The 22,326-nt window shown below is 39.9% G+C and overlaps 1 protein-coding gene across 1 annotated transcript in view; it reads right to left on the reverse strand.

The window, feature by feature from the left end:
- opn5 (opsin 5) overlaps positions 1–16,570 on the reverse strand; it is a 35,395-nt gene extending 18,825 nt beyond the window's left edge. Inside the window, exon 1 of the mRNA XM_070849758.1 lies at positions 16,453–16,570. Within this exon, the coding sequence (XP_070705859.1) occupies positions 16,453–16,570 (118 nt within the window). The remainder of the gene's footprint in view (positions 1–16,452) is intronic.
- Positions 16,571–22,326: the final 5,756 nt, after the last annotated feature.

Consider the following 22,326-nt stretch of genomic DNA (forward strand, 5'->3'; position numbering starts at 1 on the left):
AATGGATTCAATTCTTTTTTTCCCTCATCAATCTACACACAATACCCCATAATGACAAAGTGAAAAAAGTTTTTTAGAAATTTTTGAAAATGTATTAAAAATAAAAAACTGAAATATCATATGTACATAAGTATTCACACCCTTTATTCAGTACTTTGTTGAGGCACCTTTGGCAGCGATTACAGCCTCAAGTCTTCTTGGGTATGATGCTACAAGCTTGGCACACCTGCATTTGGGGTGTTTTTCCCATTCTTCTCTGCAGATCCTCTCAAGCTCTGTCAGGTTAGATGGGGAGCGTCGCTGCACAGCTATTTTCAGGTCTTTCCAGAGATGTTCAATGGGGTTCAAGTCAGGGCTCTGGCTGGGCCACTCAAGGACATTCACAGACTTGTCCCGAAGCCACTCCTTCGTTAGCTTGGCTGTGTGCTTCGGGTCATTGTCCTGTTGGAAGGTGAACCGTCGCCCCAGTCTGAGATCCTGAGCGCTCCAGAGCAGGTTTTCATCCAGGATGTCTCTGTACTTTGCTGCATTCATCTTTCCCTCTATCCTGACTAGTCTCCCAGTTCCTGCCGCTGAAAAACATCCCCACAGCGTGATTCTTGTTTCTCATGGTCTGAGAGTCATTTAGGTGCCTTTTGGCAAACTCCAAGCGGGCTGTCATGTGCCTTTTACTGAGGAGAGGCTTCCGTGTGGCCACTCTACCATAAAGGCCTGATTGGTGGAGTGCTGCAGAGATGGTTGTCCTTCTGGAAGGTTCTCCCATTTCCTCAGAGTAACGCTGGAGCTCTGTCAGAGTGACCATCGGGTTCTTGGCCACCTCCCTGACCAAGGCCCTTCTCCCCCGACTGCTCAGTTTGGACGGGCGGCCAGCTCTAAGAAGAGTCCTGGTGGTTCTGAACTTCTTCCATTTACGAATTACGGAGGCCACTGTGCTCTTTGGGACCTTCAATGCTGCAGAAATTTTTCTGTACCCTTCCCCAGATCTGTGCCTCGATACAATCCTGTCTCGGAGGTCCACAGACAATTCCTTTGACTTCATGGCTTGGTTTCTGCTCTGTCATTATGGGGTATTGTGTGTAGATTGATGAGGAAAAAAAAAGAATTGAATCCATTTTGGAATAAGGCTGTAACATAACAAAATGTGGAAAAAGTGAAGGGGTCTGAATACTTTCCGTACCCACTGTATACTATATGAAGTAATAGAGCAAGTGCAGAACACTTTTGCCAGGCGTGTGAAGCGCTCCGACAAATGTGATCCCATTACCACAGTCCGTGATTCCCCTTGACAGCTGCCTGTCAACTTCAGAATTACTTGTAAGATTTTACAGCTGGTATCTTGCTTCCGGGCGGTGGTTAAATCTCACCTTGTCATTAAACTGTTGTGGATCTCGGGCACACACAGTCTGAAAGTTAATTTCTACGATATATATTGATGCGTTTTCCTAATTGTTGAAATTAACAGATACACTAATTTTATTTGCATTACACACACGTATTCATTCAATGAGGAAACCTGCTTAGATCTCCTCCCGAGATCTTGGTGACAAAAGCAATTGATTCAAATGCCTGATGGAAATCTTCCTCATCTCTGTATCTGTCAATGTATCTTTTCTCCCACATGACACCATACACCGTTACTTCTGTGGCTAAATTTGTCTGCAGCATTTACAATTGAACTGTTGATTGTCGTTTCTGTATTAAGGATAGTCCTGCAGGACCAACTGCACAAACAAACAAACTGTAATTTGCACATTCAATCAAGATGGAAAGATGGATTTTTATTGAAACACCAAATTCGGAATATTTATGCATATTTATGCATAAAATCCTCCCTAAACAGGGGACTACATACAGTGTATGCATATACAACTAGTTGACGTTAATGGCCTGTCATGTATTCACTTAGCTTCAGCTTTCAGCATCAGTCCCCATGTGCACAACGAGGCAAGAATGCAGCAGTGTCATGTGACATTTCCTGTTTACAGTTTAAAGAAAACATCATGTCTAATGTGAAGTGACACAGTGAATTCAGACATGGTTTCCCTCATTCTTGAACATATTAAGTGTTAAATTGTTTTTTGAAAAGACAATTTCATGCAACTCTGTAAACAACATGTAGCTGTTTATATTACGTGACAGAGTGAAGGGGTGCAATATGGACAAACAGATCACGGACCATATATCATGTAAAAGGGATCACAAGTAAACTGACTGTAGAACAGCTACGCCCATGTAAAATGACTATTTCTGTCAATAGAGGCTTTCAAGTGAGCAGAAGGAAAGAATGGCTTCAGTTCCCTGTAAGAAAGGGCTGTCTGACAGCAATGCCAAGCAGAGAAAATATTCTAAATATGGTGTACACTTACAGGCCACCAAAACAAATGAGTGTGTTTATTTTGCACGAGTGAGGGTCCAAAGTAAAGCTACTATCTGTTGTTTCATTGATCCTGTCAGATCATTGTCTAGCTGTCTATCTGATAGTTTGCTAAATGTCAGTCATGTTATAAACTAGCTGCTGACAAACCTACATGTAATAGACCCTTTTCACAGCTGACAATGTAAATAATAGCATTAACAATGGCTTCTTTCCATCACCTCTACCAGTATGAGGGGGTGTGAGTGAGCAAGCACAATACCAGAGCCCTGGAACTGGCTCACCTAAATGGAATTCAGCCATTACTAATGTTATCAATTCCACTTGTGCTTTTCCTGCCTTGACGGCTGCCATGAAAAGGGTCCATCCCGGAAAATCAAGCAGAACACTCAAACATAAAGCTCTCTAATCAGTAAAGGTAGACGATGTCACATAACCTACAACAAGTCATGTACTCTGGCTCCAACAGCTTCATAAAACTGCATCTGTGCACTTTTCTGGGAAGAAAAAAATATAGTCGCCAACAGCTCTCAGACCCTTGTAGTAAAAGTAGATTCATAATGATTTCTCGATCAGATTCCAGCTTTCTCATTTGCTCCTGTTTCCCCATTTGCATAAGGTGATCTTGTAATGCTTTTGGTTTTCATTACCTGCCTCTCTGGTCAGGGTCCAGCTGGAGCACTAATTACTTGGCTAGTGCAGTTATTCAGTCAGTGTGCTACAGATGGAAATCACAAATCCCTCCACTGACTGGAATCGTCAATCAGTTTGAAGAATTGTAGTCAGTGACTATGTGGGTTGTTCACTTTATTCCCCAACCTAAGTGGTTGCATCACCACTAACATTTGATTCAGTAAGTATATCATTAAAGAGCATCAACATTCATACCACTGGGAAACGAAACGTCCAGAAGACGCCTTAGTCATATGGCTTCAACATTGGTGACAGAGAATGTAAAAGCAGATCACTATATTATTCAGCAGTAGAAAGCAGCACAACCAACATTTACTCTGCATTCACATGTATTCAGTCAGACAATATATTATATATATAGTATACATTATGTGTGCCTGGTCAGAGCAGGTCATCCTACATTCATCTTACCAAAGAACATTTGATTCTCACTTGCCTAAAAGCAAGTCAGTGAGAGAAAACCAAAGGTTATCCCTCCCTTTAACTCTGTCCTTCCTAAAAGGGGCACGTTTATTCATATTGTGGGTAAACCCTTTGTAAAAAAATGACCACGCTGCCAATATCAGAGATCATCTCAGATCTACTGCAATTAAGATTGAACAAATCATGATAAAACCCCTGTTCATTAAAGTGCAGGGGAGAACACATGTTGCCACTGCAGAACCTTCACAATTTCAACTATTTTGCAAAAGGGAACACTGTGTTGTGTCACAGTAGTGATTCAGAAGCAACCACTTCTGCAGTAATCAATCAGCTTTGCTCGTTCAGAGCCTCATTAAGATACTGTGCATAGTGAGGGTCCTCACTGTCAGGTTTCCATCCAAATAAAAGAAGGTAGAAAAATTTCAAAAAAGTCGCCATAAGAAATATTTTCAGTTGATTTTCCTGCATTGGGTGACATTACAGCTCCTATAAAGTAGAAGATTCCTCATGGAGAGGTGCATCACCGGTTTCATTACTACAGCATACATGAAAGGTGCAGCACTATGAAACAATGGGGCTAATCTAGGCTAATTTGCACATCTTGTTTTTAAGACATATGAATTGCCAACACCTAGATTACGTCAAGTCCACCATGTAAAAGACATATTGGTAAATGTCACAATGAGTAGAAATGTTGGGTGTGAAGAATGAGACACAATTATCACGCTACTTATAGTAAGAGTAACCTTTAAGAGCAGCTCTCAGGGGATCACATGACTACATGTACAGTGGTGTGAAAAAGTATTTGCCCCCTTACAGATTTCTTCTGTTTTTGCTTTATTGTCACACTTACATGTTTCAGATCATCAAACCAATTTTAATATCAGACAAAGACAACCTGAGTAAACACAAAAAGCAGTTTTTAAATGATGATTCCATTTATTAAGGGAAAAAAGCTATCCAAACCAACCTGGCCCTATGTGAAAAAGTAATTGGATAGCTTTTTTCCCTTAATAAATGAAATCATCATTTAAAAACTGCTTTTTGTGTTTACTCAGGTCATCTTTGTCTGATATTAAAATTGGTTTGATAATCTGAAACAACACAAACACAAGTGTGACAATAAAGCAAAAACAGAAGAAATCTGTAAGGGGGCAAATACTTTTTCACACCACTGTATATACTCGGAGAGGAGACGGGCATCACATCAACGAGTGTACACAATGAGGATGCATGGAAAGTGAGCACTCAATGCCAGCTTTATTTTCACTGTTTGTATCCCTGATGAATGCAAAAACAAGAAAAAAGAAAAGTAGTGTACAAATGCCCAATCAACAGCAAACAGTAGGCCAAGCAGACCTCATTGTGAATTAAACATACAGTACACGACGCCTCAGCTGCTGTGTTTTTGATCATGACCTCTGATCTTTGTGCAATAATGTGTCAGAAGGTCTGTGAGCACTGCAGCCATCTCAAATCTGCTTTTATGAAACCTTAAGGACCCCTAGAGCCCTCTTTAACTTAAAGGGATAGTTTGGATTATTGGAGGTACTTTTCCATTGTTAGTGCATCACCAACAATAGATTGCAGTCAGAATGCCCCCAGTTTGGAGGAGCAGCCAGGACGTCTGGAAAACATGTTAGCCACCAAATAACACCCACCTAGAAAAACTATCAGCTTAAGTGTGCACTATCTGCTTGCTTTGCCAAACTGGGAGAATATTGACTGCAATCTACTGTAGGTGAACATGCTAAATAAACACCTCATACAACCCCACTTCTAATAGTACAAACTATCCCTTTAACAGCAGTTTAGAGTCATAAGAAATGTGAAAACTTTTTTTATTTGCATTCGAGAGTAAGAACGAGAGAGAACAATTTATCTTTCACCTCAGTCCGCTGTTAAACACGGGCCAAAAGCTTCTTACATAAGCACTGGGTCAGAACTCTGCACTGAGCAGTACGACTGTCTGCAGGGCCAGAAACTCCAGTTTCAGACAAGTCAATATTCCCTTTCATTCCTAACTAGGATAGAAAACAATGTTGTGATTTGGTCATGAAAATATATTTATCTATATTTATTATCAAAATACAGTATATTGAAAGAAGTCTCCTAAAGCAATATCTTGACTTTTTGGGAAATGTGTGCTTGCTTTCTTGCAAAGGGTTGAATGTGCAGCTTGATACCACTCTCCTGTGTGTATGCTAAATCTAAAGCTAGAGCCAGCAGGCGATCAGCTGAGATTAGTATAAAGACAGGAAACAGGAGAACTGCTAGCCTTATGTTGTCCGAAGGTTAAGAAAAAAAGTGAAAGGAGACAAATATGGGCCCTGATCAGGAGAAAAACATGAAATATTAGTGTGAGACAACAACTGAGATTAGTTTGTGATCATGTGTCTAACCCACGTGCTGGTCAGACACAGGAGTTCTTTCAGCGCCAGACTAATTGTGCCATGATGCACTACAGAGCGCTACAGGAGATCATTCCTGCCTGTGGCCATTAATCAATACAACTCCTCACTCTGAGTGTACATGTTGTTATATTATTATTATTATTATAAGACTCTGGACTCACCTGGTGCAATAATTTACCTCTGTGTAATAATTTCATGAGCCGCAGACCTTGTCAATAGGCAGTGTTGATAGTTAAAAATGTAATGACTAATCATCATTTGATCATGTTTATGACAAACAGTGGTAGCTACCAGGTGGCTAAATGAAACTACAGAGGTTGTCTGGGGCATTACTGTGAACACAGACACCCGTCTACTCACCGCCTTTATAGGCTCTAGCTGTGTATATAGCCACTCTCTAGCAAATTATCTTAGGTCAACTTTCCAACTTGTAGATTTACTAATTTATAATATTTCCCAATTGTAGTTTTCTCAGATTGTGGTGTATCTTAGTGGTGGTCCCAATCACGACATTGTGACCATGGTGTAGGATGTTTATAGCCTAACTTTAGATTCTTACTTCTGAATTTAAGCTTCAAAATCAAAGGGTTTGTGAAGATTATCCTTCTGAACAAAACTTGTAGGCAAACATATCTGGGCTGATTTTCAGCAATAATCTAAAATCCAACAGAAAAATCCCGTTGGCCTTTTGTCAAGGGGACCAGTGAAATGCTAACCTCAAGCTGGCCTACAAGAATGCATCGTCCCTGCAGTACAGTATAAAGCTGAAAAGACAGTGTAATCCTCACAAGAGTACCCAACACTGATTGTTGAAACCTTTACTGAAAGTTCTTCATTGTGACCTAAATTAAGACTGAGGAAAATACTGTCTAATTTCCACCACTGAAAGGCGTTCTTGTCCAACAGTATGGCCACCCGTCTTGCCGTGGTTGGCTGGTCGCAGTCAGAGTCGCAGTTGATTTGATTGGTTCTCTTATTTGAATTTGCACCACCAAATGAATGGAGCCTGTCTAAATGTAGAAACACCACCCTGTAGGTCATCCTACCCACAGTACTCACATTTGTCCCAATGGCTTTGCTGACCCACGCTGTCCAGAAATATTGCAAGAAAACATTCCTGCACGCAAAAGGATGCTTTACCACAGAAAGAACGTTATACTCTACATATAAGCTTTTTACCCATACAAATATATTTGGATGTAACCTCACTAACATTTTGATAAGTACCAGTCATTTAATTACATATTTTTTCTTGTGAGTGTAATGGATTACAATCACATTTATATCATCATTTTATTACATGTAATTAGTTACATGTAATTAAACCCTACATACATTTCGGTATGCCCAGATGTGCGCATCATTCAAAACTATGTTTTCCGCTGCGTGCTCTGCAGAGGCCTGGATGCAGGCCAGGTCCCATGAAGCTCTCAGCAGATATGATCAGCCCAAGTTAATGTTAACAGACATTAGGTAACACAGGCATAATGGAGCCATATGAGTCGTTGTGAGAGCTGGATAGGCCACACACTGTGCATTTAGTATATACTATGTATTTGGCAACAGTTTCTAAATCCCAGTTGATGCTTTCATTGCAGCCTTTATGGGAATTTTTTGCAGAGCCCCTCCCATGTAGCCAAGCAGTGGTTAAAATAATCATTTTAATGACATTTTTGGCCTGTGAACATTACAGTACATCTACTGCCCTACTGTCCTCCTCAGTCACCACACCACACCATGCTTTTTCTTCAACTCATAATCAGAACAGAGCTAAAAGGGAATGAAAACGCATCGTTTTAACACCTCGACCTGACCAACAAAAAAGGGACAATTAAAGCTTTTATATTCTGATCAAATTAATGTTTTCTAATTTGTCAAAACAATGTAAAACCTCTTTAACCAACAGCTGCAACAACAGTTTGTCACTCTTCCTCACTTTTCTTACCACTGTCAATTATAATATAACTGAGCTGACCTACATACCCACACAACAATCACTCTATTCTTCTAACCCTGCTGTTATGTCAAGGCTTCATGATTCTCATACATTCTTGGCTGTGTCTCCATGAAGGCACCAACGAGAGTTGCTGGGAGATATATGACAGCCATTTAACCATTTACCACATTTCATGTTGGTACTGGCTGAAGAGCTGTGCTAAGACAAAACAGAGCCCAGAGAAAATATGTAGAGGTGATAACATCTTATTTTCTGTATACCGGAGGAAGGCAAATGATGACTAAATCTGAAAGCAGAAAGCATAAGCCCTTACAGTAAAGGCTTTCACATGCCACTGGTGATATAAACATATCAGCAGACCTCTTCTCAGCACAGTCAAGATTTCCTGTTTATTGTGTGTTTGTGTGGGATCTGTGTTTACACAGACAAATACACAGATTAAAATGCTCCTGTCAGGCATCTGATTTAATGAGGCCTCTTTGGGATTATCCTGAATCCGAGCACTGACTATCATAACCAGCTGTTACCATAACACATGTGCACAATGATCACAAACACCTGCTCTTTAGATACATTATAGAGTTTATTTAACTCAGCACAACGATCCGTAATCAATTATACTTCATTTGCTAAACAACAAAGAAGGAGGGTCATAAAGGGCAGGTGATGCCTCGGACTGATCCATCGGACTGATCCATTGGCCTCATCGACTGCTGGACTCTTTATTAGATTGTTTGTTCGCTTACACTTGTTTATTTCAGTGAACTTTGTAAAGCACTGTGAGACACTCTGTTGTGATATTGGGCTATACAAATAAATTGAATTGAATTGAATTGAACTACTATTCAAATAATCTACAAGCAGCAATTGGTATAAATTACTAATAAGTCTAAAAAAAATACAGGCAAGCATACAGCGTGTGTGTGTGTGTGTGTGTGTGAGAACAGAGAGAATGAAATTATACTGTTAAATGATAACATGTTACACTGCTGCAGACCTAAAGCGGTGGTAATGGTTCAGTGTGAAGGGACTTGGCTTGCCAATGGGTATGTGGAGTGTGTATTTATACTCCGGTGTTAATCCTCCTCGGACCCGCAAGATAAAAAGATTTGTATTTTTAAATGGAATGTAAGAAATATATCCTAGATTTTTTCCCCCTAAAAATAGTTATTATTTATTGATTTCTTATATTCTAGTTTTGGGGCAGAAAGCTAAATAGTAGCCTAATCAAACTGCCACTGAAAACTGAAAACAATAATAAAAGTTATCAAAGTCTAAAAGTAAAAGGTCCACACTGACTTATGAGTTCAAATGGGACTCAAAACCCAGTTTCCTGAGTCAAAAGTCCAGCGTTTGATCCATTCATCCAGCAAATCACGTTTTTATGACAGGATGACACAAGTCCTCCTGTATGAATGATGTGTGAATGGGTGAATGAGGATGTCATGTAAAAGCGCTTTGAGTAGTTGAAATAACTAGAAAGGAGCTGTACAAATACAGACCATTTACCATTTACAAGTGTTAATATCTTCTGCCTTCTGTAACTATTATGGAAAATGTTGTCAGTGTTGGAATACACGAGTTCATGCTCTCTGTTTAGAATCAACTGACAAATATGTGGAATAACACAGCAGTGATACTATCCTCTTTCAAATAAAAACAGTGACGGGCTTTTGAAATTTCATCGTGTGAGAGACTCCAGGAGAAAAGCAGAGAAACTGCAGCATGTCTACTATGTCCAGGCATCTCATCAGCTCCTGACTACTAGCCAGAGCCCCGTGGATCATCTTGTCATCTGCTGCGTTATCGTTGTGGACACCGTTGTACCTTAGTCACCGTGGTTAGCCTGGACATGCATGACAGCAACTGACTTTAGGCTGACTCGTAGCTGCTAACTAATGTTAGCTTTACACAGTCCAGACCCATGCTGCTGTGAAGATTAATGTTACAAGAAGACGACATGGTAACGTTACATAAACAGGGACTTTTGATGTCTTTTCTGTGGCAGCAAACACAACACAGCCTTCTGTAACTGTTATGCTACAACTGGAGCTGATCTAATGTAACTACTAGGAGCATGGACCTTTCTGTGGCTGCACACAGGACTCAATTTAAGAGACTTTAACAACAGACCAGCAAGACTTACACACACACACACAGGTTACCCACCAGGTAACACAGGTGCAGTCAGGCTGTGGGTATGCAAAAGTACTAATACCCCTCTATGAAAATACTTGACTACAAATAAAAGTTCTGCATTCAAAACCTTACTAAGGTAAAGGTATGTAAGCATCATAGCAAAATGTACTTACAGTCACAAATGTGATAATGTAGTGGAGCAGAAGTATAAAGTTGCATAATATGGAAATACTCAAGTAAAGTAGACATATTTAAATAAATCTACTTTGTTATATTTGTGGTGCTAATCTAGTTTACTGTTGATTACTACAGCCACTAATATAATATAATATAATATAATATAATATAATATAATATGATATAATATAATATAATAATAAGCCAAACCCAATCATTTTATGATTTCAAGAATAACAGCAAAAGTGTGCACATAATTAAAGTGTTAGTTAACAGCACACACCCACTGAGTCGAAAAACAAGAGAAGGCTACTAGTCTACTACTAGTCTACTAGGCTACTAGTCTCAAACCTGCAGCAGTAGTCAGAGGAGGCCTGAAGGAATAGGGTGGGATATTTTTGGTTGGATACTTCCTCCAATCATAGACCTTTAAGTAACTAACTCTTTTAGCATTCATAAATCAGATTTTAAATGGCACTAATTAATCTGTATTGACTTCTGATTTCCTCTACTGGTGCTCTGGTATGCACAGGAACTGACCAAGTGACCACTGCATGATACATGCAAAAAAACATTATTATAATGATTGAGATTTAGTGTTTCTGACGGATATTAATAGATATTACTCTTTGTTCACCTGTGGCCTGCATTTGGATATGAGATTAAATGTTTTGCTGAGGTGTACATCTGTAAAGAGAACTGTGCTGTGCAAGTTTTGAAAATGTACATTCCTATGGAAAAATATGATCTACAGGTGAAAAAAATGGTAAATCACAGACACCAATCAGAAATGATCATATTATTGGCTGGATAGAGGTGTTACACTAGATGGAAAACTCATTTTCCAACAAAGTCCATGTCTCTCATTGCATAACTTTTATATATGCTTTTATAGGTCACAAATATCGAGGTCAGCTTGCTCAAACAATTATAGTGTTTGAGGACCTCAACAATGACCCCCTTTGTTCCTGCCTGCCTGTCTGAAGTCATCTCTGGGAATGTATTACCAGGAAAGGTCAGTAACTTGATTTACTGTTGAATGGTTAAATGTTGAATGGAGTTAAGAGTTAAGAACACTATTGGTGGTTTTATTATATGTGTGTATATATATATATATATATATATATATATACACACATATATATATATGTGTGTATTTTCAAGTATATATATATATATATATATATATACATATATATATATATATATATATAATAAAACCACCAATAGTGTTCTTAACTCAGTGCAGCACCCCCTGTATATAGTTTTCTCCATATAATTCATACTGATAGATCAGTCTGCATAATTTCCAAGAAAGACCGAAGAAGAAACAGATACATCAGGCCCATTAGTAACTTTCTTTGGACTTTATATAAGCAGTAGGGCTATATCATTAAAATCTGGCTCGGAAATAACGGCTTCTCTAGTTCCTGTAGGAGTAGGAATTTTGGCATGCCATCAGTTTAAGAGGATATGGAGTGAAGCTTCTTCTTGTCTTTGTTACCAGTAGATGCTGAAGAAAGATGCTCTGTTATTTTTTTGACTTCCCCTATAAGTTCTTTTAACCAGTTTACTTGACCCTTATGTAGCTTTTTCCTCCATCCGTACTTATTGCCTCCATCTGAGCATCATGCACTGCAGGACATTTTTCACCACGTACATTACAGATACATTGTGTTGCAAGGTGATTTGGAATTTCCGGATTTTGCTTAATCATTCTATGTAAAGTAAACCCGGACCTTTTAAAGACAGCTTCCTGTGTGTCCTGTAAAGCCACATTTGGAAGGTTCAATCAAATAAAGAACGGGTCATGTGACAAACTAGAAAAAGATAATACCAATGGTCTAATGCAAGTTGAAGAGTAAATTCATGGTATGTAAAAATATTAAAATCCTGTGGTAAGGGTAAAAGGAATTATAATTTGTTATTTTTTTTATTAATATATTTATATTTTGTTAAGAGCTGAGCTGTAGTAGCATTATCTGATCTGCCAAGTAGCTTTGACCTGCAAGTTTGAAGTCAATTGCTTCTGTCTCCACCCACTTACCAAGGAAAACTGCACAGTTTTCTTCATTCGAGTAAAACTTTTCATTGAGGAAACAACAAGTTATCACATTAATTCTCCCTGTTTTCAGGTACGTAGATGGTGTTCTGAGCTGTTCAATGGTAACTGGTCATAATTATTTTCTAACATATTGAGAGTGTTTCAAGAGTGTTTTTATTTTGAGTAAGATAGAGCAGTGTTTGGTGGGCATGGTAACGTGTTTGTGCTCAATAGCACTCATCACTAATTAGACTGCAGCTCATTATTACAGCAAGTGTGTCTACCATCTTGTACTCATAAGATGCTCAATGTGCTTCACCCAGTTGCATTTATATCATTTATCTAATAATTTCTAATGAGTTTTGCACACGTTTATTGAGCAGAAGCTACATATTAATGAGCAGAAACTGTTGAGAAAATGAGTTATGTCACATAAGATTACTGCTGTAACGCACTACATTCATCCTGTCATGTAGCTATGTCATTTATAAATTGTGTTTATATGTGATTATTCTATTGGAGCAAAAGTTCTCATTGAGGAAACAACAATCACTCTGTGATTATTTCTCCCCATTTTCAGAGGTGTAACATTATGGAGACACCCCTTGGATTGCTCTTCAGATGTCAAGTGTCCATTTCCTGGCGGCCGAATTCTGAAGCAGCTAATCCTCCATAATACACCAAAGGCAGGGTGCAGTGAAAAAGTTGTTACTGTTGGAGGAGATGATGGTTGAGCATGTCATCTGAGGCAAGCTAGAGATCATCAAATACACTAAAGGCCACCCAGTTCAGAGTCAGCTCCTGCATTAAAGGATTCTCCTATCCTGTATACATCATGGCAGCGTTGGGAGATATACCCTGACTAGAGAAAATGTATGACTTTCTTGACTTATCAAGGGAGCAAGGAGCATATATTGAGGGAAAGTCCCTCGTTTCACTAGTGACTCATGTAATGAAGTACCTAGAACAAGAAGAAGTGGACAAGTTAGAAGATGATGGCCTTTCAGAATTGTTGCTCCTTTATATCTGTGCCAGCAAACAAAGTTTGCCATTTTGTCTCTCAGCAGCAGCACATACTGGGGAAGAGCTAAATACGCATAGAGGCATAGAAGACCAAAGAATGCAACATAAAGAAGTGGGAAACCCTCTTTTCTCACCCCTCTTAATGTTGCTAGTCATGACTCTCTGCACCAATCCCAATTTACTGTACGCTCACGAGTCAACATGCAGCCAATGATAGCACTCAGCTGCAACAGCCAAGCCCATGCTGGCGCAAAGACTTGAAAATCTCTGGTCAAATAGGCAAACCAGGCCAGAAACAAACTCATCAGATTCAGAATGCACTGAAGTTATCCTTAAATAGAAATAGTAAATGCTGTAATTAGAACTATTTCTCAAGGACCACAACTACGCAGCTATTTGGAAGGAAAACCACAACTTCCCATGTTCCCACACTTCGCCACATGACATTGTTCTGTGAGGGTGCACTTCGATTGGCACAGTGCAACCCATCAAGACAGTGCTGTCTGCACAGATTTTTGAGATGGTTACAGCCATACCAGTCATACCAGCATGAAGGCCACAAGTAATGCCAGTGAACAGTGGGATCCACCTGTAAATTTAAGTCATCTTAGTGAGGACCAGAGACAGGTGGTGAAACAGATGCTTAGAGAATAGTGTAATTCCTTCTCAAAGACAAGTTGCACATGACCATCTCCCTCAAAGACACTGAGCCAGTCAAACACACATAGCCTACATATCAGTGCCTGGCCCCCTGTACCAGGAAATGAAGAGCTACTTCCACGATCTACTGACCCGAGGCTGGATCAGGAAGTCAAATTCCTCATACTCGTCACCTGTTGTGTGTTAGAATTGACCGTCAGCCAATCCCTCGAGTCTAAGACATCACGGGCAACTTGGGTGGTAGGTCCTGGTTTTCCCTTTTCGATCAGGGGAAGGCTTACCACCAGGGATTCCTGTCAGAAGAGAGCAGACCGCTGACAGCCTTTGTTACCCTGTGGGGGCTTTATGAGTGGATTTGCAACCCCTTTGGCGTCATGAACGCCTCTGCTGCTTTCCAACATTGTATGGAGGACTGCTTGGAAGGACTTCGGGATGATGTGTATTCCCTATCTGGACAACACACTGGTTTTCAGTAAAACCTTTGACCGTGTTAATAATGTACGGAAAGTTCTGCAACACCTCAGGGACTACGGCATAAAACTTCCATGCTGGCAAGCTAGAATTTCTGTCTCTAAAATGCCACAACTTTCACTGTGTACAGCAATAACAGCCCGCTCACCTACATCTTGTCAACTGCAAAACTGAATGCAGCCACTTTCAGGTGAGTTGCAGAGTTGGCTGATTTTCATTTTACAATCAAGTACAGACCAGGAAAGGAGAATAGTGATGCTGATGCTTGGTCAAGAATGCCACTGGATATTGAGTCACTAATGAGAGAATGTTCAGAGGAACTGCCATCCAATGCCATCACCGCCACCATCCAAGCTGTGGAAGTACAGGACAAGTGAAAGTGAGTTAGCCATAGCATCAAGCCCTATTCCAAGAGAACAGCTCAGTGAAGCACACAGAGCTGATCCTGTGTGGTAAATTGTCACAGTCCAAGCCACCAGTTAAAGACCTGAGGACATTCGATCAAAAGCCAAAATGCCTGTTCAGAAATAGACCGCTTCTTCTGGCCACATATGCAGTCAGACATAAAGCACCATGTGACTAAGACATGCACTTGTCTCAAATAAAAGAAACCCTGACTCGACACAAGAGCTCCCCTGAATATCTTGACAACGCAGACATTTGAATTGATATGCATTGATTTCCTCCATCACGACCGATGTAAATGCAAATATGAGTATATTCTTGTTTTTGTTGAACATTTCACATGTTTACATCAAAGACATCAAAGTCAGGAAAAACGGCTGCAAGCCTCATCTTCAGTGACTTTGCCCTGAAGTTTGGTTTCCCCTCACATCATGACCAAGGGGGAGAGTCTGATAATCAGGTCTTCAGTCAGCTAAAGAAACTCAGTGGAGTAGCCGGGTCCACCCAATGGGTTGAACTTATGAATAGGACATTGTTGCAAATGCTCAAAACACTGACTGAGATGCAGAAATCTAACTGGAAGGAGTCCCTCAACAAATTGGTGTTTGCCCATAACTGTACACGGTGCAAAGTGACTGGCTTCTCACCATTCAACCTGTTGTATGGGATATCACCTCGGCTTCCAGTTGATATGCTCTTTGGTCTGCACACAGTTATGTGTAATCAGCCAAACAGACAGTGTTCTACACTGGTAAACAGTCCTAATTATTGTCTAACATGCTGAGAGTGTTTCAAGAGTGTTTTTATTATATTTTGACTACGTTAAGCATGGTAACGTGTTTGTGCGAGCGCAGACACTCTCATTAGCAGAGTGCAACTTGTTATTACGGGAAGTGGTTCCGCCATCTTGTAAGTTCACTTCTACTCAGAGGATACTTAAAAGTTTGTTGAGCTAAAGCTACATATTATTGAGCTGAAACTGTAAGTTACAACAGTAATCTTATGAGACATAACACATTTTCTCTACAGAGGATACGTAACGCACTACATTCGTCCTGTTATGTAGATATGTTATTGTAAATTGTGTTTATATGTGATTATTCTATTCAAGTAAAAGTTGTCATTGAGGAAACAACAAGTTATCACTCTGTGATAATTTCTCCCTGTTTTCACTTACACATGCTGTCTGTGCAGGAACATTTCCTGCATGGGGTCATGTGTGAATGGGAGCAGGAATGGATATTCAGGGATATTCTGTGCCACCAATTTCCCCCCTCAAGCCCTGGTAACATTGCAGGGATAATGCTGGTACAGCTGTGTGTGAATGAAAGCAGGAACATTATAGGGACAAGCACATAAAGATTGATCCGATGAAAATCACTAGCAGTACCTGAAAGGTTATCCCAGTAATTTACTGGGAACTATGTGTGAAAGAGACTCAACAAATCAAACACTAAACTGATCTTCTTCTCATTGGCATGATCACATTGAGATTCAATGTAGAACTGCATGTCACAGGGTGTCATGATCTTTTCCTTTACCTACTATCCTCGTACGGAGGTGTTGATGAAAAGGCATTCAATACTAAGCTTGATTGCAGCAAGCCTTGAAGTCAAAAGGTTGAGTTAATGAAGAGTTAAAGAGAAGGCATTATTCACAAAAACAGACTGACCTATGATACAGATGTAAAACGCTGCCACGATATCCGCCTCCCTGGAGAGTCTCGAGGTGAACGGGTCACCACGGAGGAGATAATGTGGGACATACGTCTCGTTCTCCATTACTGCCATTAGTGGGGAATCTCCTGTGAAACAGAAGAAATGCTTAAACAATGAAGCTGCTCCCTCAAACAGAAAACAGTTCACACACACACACACACAGAGGCATCAGGTAAACACGGCACGTAATTGCATAAATGTATGAGATAGAAATCCAGTTTATGAGCCCATATCCACTTCACACACTTCCCCCGAGCCAGCAATCAAAAACAGATGTCAGAGGTGTCAGCAGGAGATTGCCTTATGTCACTACAGCAGAGACGGCTGTGTCCTTTGTTTCTTTCCAAGTTGATTCAGAATTATCTTGACATTGTTGTTTCTCTGGCAAACATGTTAACTGGATAAAAAAGTGGTGAGCTTACTTGCAAAAGTATGTATGTGTTGTTTTGTTTGTTTGTTTAATGTGTAGAGAACCATGTACGATATTAAACAGAACTGTTACCATTTCATCCACTGTGCCTCAGTTGTTTAGCCAAATGCTGAGACAGCTTCGGCATAACGTTGATACCGTTATTTCTACACATTTTCAAGATATTGATTTTTGAATGTTATAAACATTCAAGTGCACATCAAGTGGTGGCTTTAAGAGGAAGCTACCTACACAAAGGCAGTGCGATGAAAGGGTACAGTAACATCTCTTGCAGAGGATAGTCTTGTGATTTTCTTTGAGCATTTTATTCCAAACAAAAGTAAACAAGGCCCCACGGTGGAGGAGGGACCAGACCTTTTGTTATATATAAAAATGTTATACATAACACATAAAATTGAGAGATTCCCTAAGCTCAGAAGATGATGTTTCTGTAGTATACTACAGTGAAAATATTGAAGTGAAGATAAGGTTTGTTTGTATAGTTAAGTGGTTTAAAAACTGTTTCTCCAGCCTTCAGAAACTACAGAAATCTTTTCACTCTTAATCGGAATGTCAACAGTACGATGCTCTTCATCAATTTTAGAAAGAAAAAAAAACCTTTTGTTTGACTAAACAAAGATGATTCATCAAGCCACTGTGCAATCCTTTCCATCCACAGCACTTGTTAGCCTCCCAGCTGCAAACTCCTGAAAGGTGAGAGGTCGGTGACAATACCACTGTCACAGGATCATACCTTTTGTTGGCTGAATTTGAACAAACAAAAAATATAGTAAGATGTAGAATCTCCTATGTAGGATTTGCAATATGCTGTCTGTCTTATCTGAGCACCCTGACCAATAGAAAAAAATCCAATTCAGTCAGGAGCGCTGTCCTCAAACATAAGTACAATAGCCAATGCCACTGAGCTTGGTATAACTGATCTGTTTAAAGCAGAACCAAAATAGAGCCATTGGTTGTGTGAAGCCACATGTTTAAGCAGATTGCTCTATGTCAGGGGTGCTCAATGTGTCAATCACGATCGACCGGTAGATCGTGATGGTAGTGTGGGTAGATCGCGTGACATTTAAAAAAAAGTCTTTAGTCTATACCTATCGTCCCTAATTAGGACTAAGCAGTTTAGAAAATAAATGAATGTCTGTATCCTCCCTACGGTGTTTGCGACTTGATTGACGTACAGGGCTGCCAGTCTGAGATCTCTTCTCTGCTACGGGTCACATATATATATAAATATGTATATATATATATATGTACACACAAAACTATAAACACATACGTATGCAACTACAGTATGATTAATATATGGTGATAAGCTATAATTCAAAAGCATAGGGTGTTTTCAGATATGGCCAAATAATCAAATTGGTGCCTATGTTCTCCTTCAGATCTATTGATCAATTGCACACGTCACTGCAGAACACATCCATGCAGAAAACATCCATGGCAACAGAAAAATCAATTCACATCACATCACATTCTTATTTGACCCACCAAGGTCAGGAGGTACATTACCGTGTCCATAAGAGAAACGTTCTTTCATAATAACTAACACAGCTATTATCATATTCATTCATATTAATTCAACAAGTAACGACAGGACTACTCGTAATGCGAAAGAGGTCATTAGTTTTAGTTTCAAACATTCACAAATCAAGTGACCTTATCACCAAAAGGTGTACAAATATCAGTATTGACTGTCATGTCAAAGACGTCTATGTGTGTGTGTTGCAGAGATATCTACTGAAGTTGGCATGCTAACCAACTAGCTGCAGGCCGCACTGTCTCGTGACACTTTGTACTTCAGGGGCGATAGTGATTCACTGTAGCATCTAGCCAGCCGTCAGTCCACCAGGAGACAGCATGGCGTTTTGAGTGAGAGCAGCAGACTGCTCAAACAGTCAAATTTGAAGGAGGATTTTTCCCAGATCATCATCACTATCCTGTTGCTGCAGCTAACATAATGTTCTTTCTGTGTGTAGCATGAAGGAACAACTTTCATTTGATTATGCAACTCTATGTTGTAAAATGATAAATAAAAGAACCTTGAGGCAATGACTATATCTTCGAGGGAAGGAGAAGGTGAAAAGCTTTTTTGGAGCAGGTTGCCAATTTCTACATGTTGTAACATTAAAGTGACAGACGCACTGATGCTTATCCCGTTGCTCAGTGTCTACAGTGACAGAATACGGTAACCATATTTTCAAACCCCCAAACTGGAATCCTTAAAGCAAATGCGTTTATGCAGGCACCAGGCCGAGCATACCTCTCAACACCACACAGCGTCATCGTAGCCAGGTGCTGTACAAAGGAAGGAGTTTGGTCTCCTGGAGCAACTGACTTTGTCTTTGGCATGACAACTTAATGTTAGCATACTGACAGGTTCTGTCAGAAAAAGCTGCAAGCATAGCCTAGAAACAGCCTAGACATTGACACACTGACACATACAGACCAGTCAGTTTTGGATCCACAGGTGTGATGCATTGTTTATTGCTTTATACTGGAATAGGTAATGATGAGTGGATATTAGAATTATTATTTCAGTTGTATGAAAACTGAGACAATTTAGTGACCAATGTTAAAAAAAGAGACATTTTATAAAAAAAAAAAAGTCAGACATTTGTCAGGACTCAAACCATCCAGCTTGAAACTGGGAGATGTCTGATCACTGTAACTCAGCAGTTACTTGAGACATAAATCAGAACTCAAGGAAGAATTAAGAAATATTTGGACATTGACACAATTTTCAGCATTTCGGCTCTGGACAATGGATTTGATGTGCGTTAAGTGCACACTTTCAGCTTTAATTTGAGGGTATTTACATCCAAATCAGGTGAACAATGTAGGAATTACTTTTAATATTTGGTTACAAATCCTTTGCAGTCAGTGACAGCCTGGAACCCATAGACATCACCAGACGCTGGGTTTTGTCCCTGGTGATGCTCTGCCAGGCCTCTACTGCAGCCGTCTTCAGTTCCTGCTTGTTCTTGGGGCATTTTCCCTTCAGTTTTGTCTTCAGCAAGTGAAATGCATGCTTAATAGGATTCAGGTCAGGTGATTGACTTGGCCATTGCAGAACATTCCACTTCTTTGCCTTAAAAAACTCTTTGGTTGCTTTCGCAGTATGCTTCGGGTCATTGTCCATCTGCACCATGAAGCAATGAGTTCTGAAGCATTTGGCTGAATATGAGCAGAGAATATTGCGGGAAACACTTCAGAATTCATCCTGCTGCTTTTGTCAGCAGTCACATCATCAATAGATATATGAGAACCAGTTCCATTGGCAGCCATACACGCCCACGCCATCACACTACCACCACCATGCTTCACTGATGAGGTGGTATGCTTTGGATCTTGAGCAGTTCCTTCCCTTCTCCACACTCTTCTCTTCCCATCATTCTGATACTAGTTGATCTTTGTCTCATCTGTCCATAGGATGTTGTTCCAGAGCTGCACAGGCTCTTTTAGATGTTTTTTGGCAAACTCTAATCTGGCCTTCCTGTTTTTGAGGCTCACCAATGGTTGACACCTTGTGGTGAACCCTCTGTATTCACTCTGGTGAAGTCTTCTCTTAATTGTTGTTGACACAGACATGCCGACCTCCTGGAGAGTGTTCTTGATCTGGCCAACTGTTGTGAAGGGGTTTTCTTGACCACAGGGCACATATAAAATGTGTCGTAATTCCTACACCTTTCACCTGATTTGGATGTAAATACCCTCGAATTAAAGCTGAAAGTGTGCACTGCAAGCACATCTTGATGTTGTTTCATTTCAAATCCATTGTGGTGGTGTACAGAGCCGAAATGCTGAAAATTGTGTCAATGTCCAAATATTTATGGACCTAACTGTACCAACAGTAACTGAATTACAGGCAGGAAAGTGAGTTGACAGGCATGTATGATGATGTGTGTCTTCCATGGTTGATAATTCTGAAACAAAAAAAGAAAAAGAAAAAAATGTGTCATGTACTACTACATATATGCTTTAAAGCTGCATTATAGTATATAATGTAATCACTTTAAGTTGCTTTGGCAAACGTATTGACAAAATGCAGCCAGTTTACACATCCAGCAGAAGTGGGGTAACTTAGAGAATTAGGCTGAAGTCGCGTTTCTGACCACCTGACAACATTCAATGTTCACTCTCCTTTTATCTGTCTTTTATGTGTCCAACTCCTGAGAAAAATATATGACTCGATACCTGCCAAGACTCATGTTTACATGCTAGCAATTTTGTCTATCTGTCCTTGTCTATCTGTCCAAAAGAATTAGCTGAAAGAAGCTAAAATGCTCCTTCTAGCTGAGGAGTTGTCAGTTTGAATGACCTTTTATAATATTGATTGTTGATAAATAATCATGGTTGCGAGATAAATCACAATCATATTTTAGAGAAACAGAGAAATGAGCTGACAATGTCCTTCCTTCATGGAATTAATTCAATTATGAGCTGTGAAATCCTGAGCACTAAGGACTAAAGTTAGAGCTCACAAGACCAACTCGCATCATTCTTCCAGTTCATTTAATCAAATGAGCATGCAGCTCATTCATGGCTTTAGTCTCAAGTTTCACCACAGTCAGACCACAGCCCTTGGAGCTGTTTGAACAATCGCTCCACCTCCAGTGAGCTCTTCTGTAGCCAACAGTCACTCAGTACACAGCACAATAAGAAGCTCTGAATGTTCCCAACCTGTTTTCATCAGGGAGATGAGGACCGTTTATCGTGTAATTTGGCACACTGTATACTCTGTGAATGTGTATAATCAATGTAGACTCAGTATTTGCTGTGATCTAAACTCAAAACACTGGTGCAATAACAATAAGACCTGACAGCCAAGATTTAAAAACAACAGCTAATGTTTGAGCTTTAAATGCATTAAAAACCTACTACCTACTCCATTATAGGCTCCATTTTGTGCCTCTGCAGTTAACAGGAATCACCATTTGTATTCAGATTGACTGCTAATCTAGAGCACAGAGAGCTGGATATCAATCAATCAATCAATCAATCTTTATTTATATAGCACCAATTCACAACAGCATTATCTCCAGACTCTTTCCATAAAGAGCAGGTCTAGACCAAACTCTTTAATTAGAGAGAGACCCAACGATTCAGGAATTCAACATTAAGGATTCAAGAATCCTCACATGAGCAGCATCAGATATTATATTAGGAAACAGTGGAGGAAGAACTCCCCTTTAACAGGAAGAAACCTGGAACAGAACCAGGCTGACAAGGGGGGGCTTTCTGTCGGGGTCCGTGTTGGGTGGATATGAATTCTCATTGGGTTAATCAAGTCTGCAAGCCTGCCTGTTTGATCACAGTGAGGACACATTTTTAGAATCAATGGTGAAAGCTTTTTTCTCTCTCTTTAGAACAGGGGGGTCAAACTCAATCAAAGAAAGGG

The sequence above is a fragment of the Pempheris klunzingeri genome, chromosome 18 (assembly GCF_042242105.1).
Source record: "Pempheris klunzingeri isolate RE-2024b chromosome 18, fPemKlu1.hap1, whole genome shotgun sequence".
In the NCBI taxonomy this organism is placed as follows: domain Eukaryota; kingdom Metazoa; phylum Chordata; class Actinopteri; order Acropomatiformes; family Pempheridae; genus Pempheris; species Pempheris klunzingeri.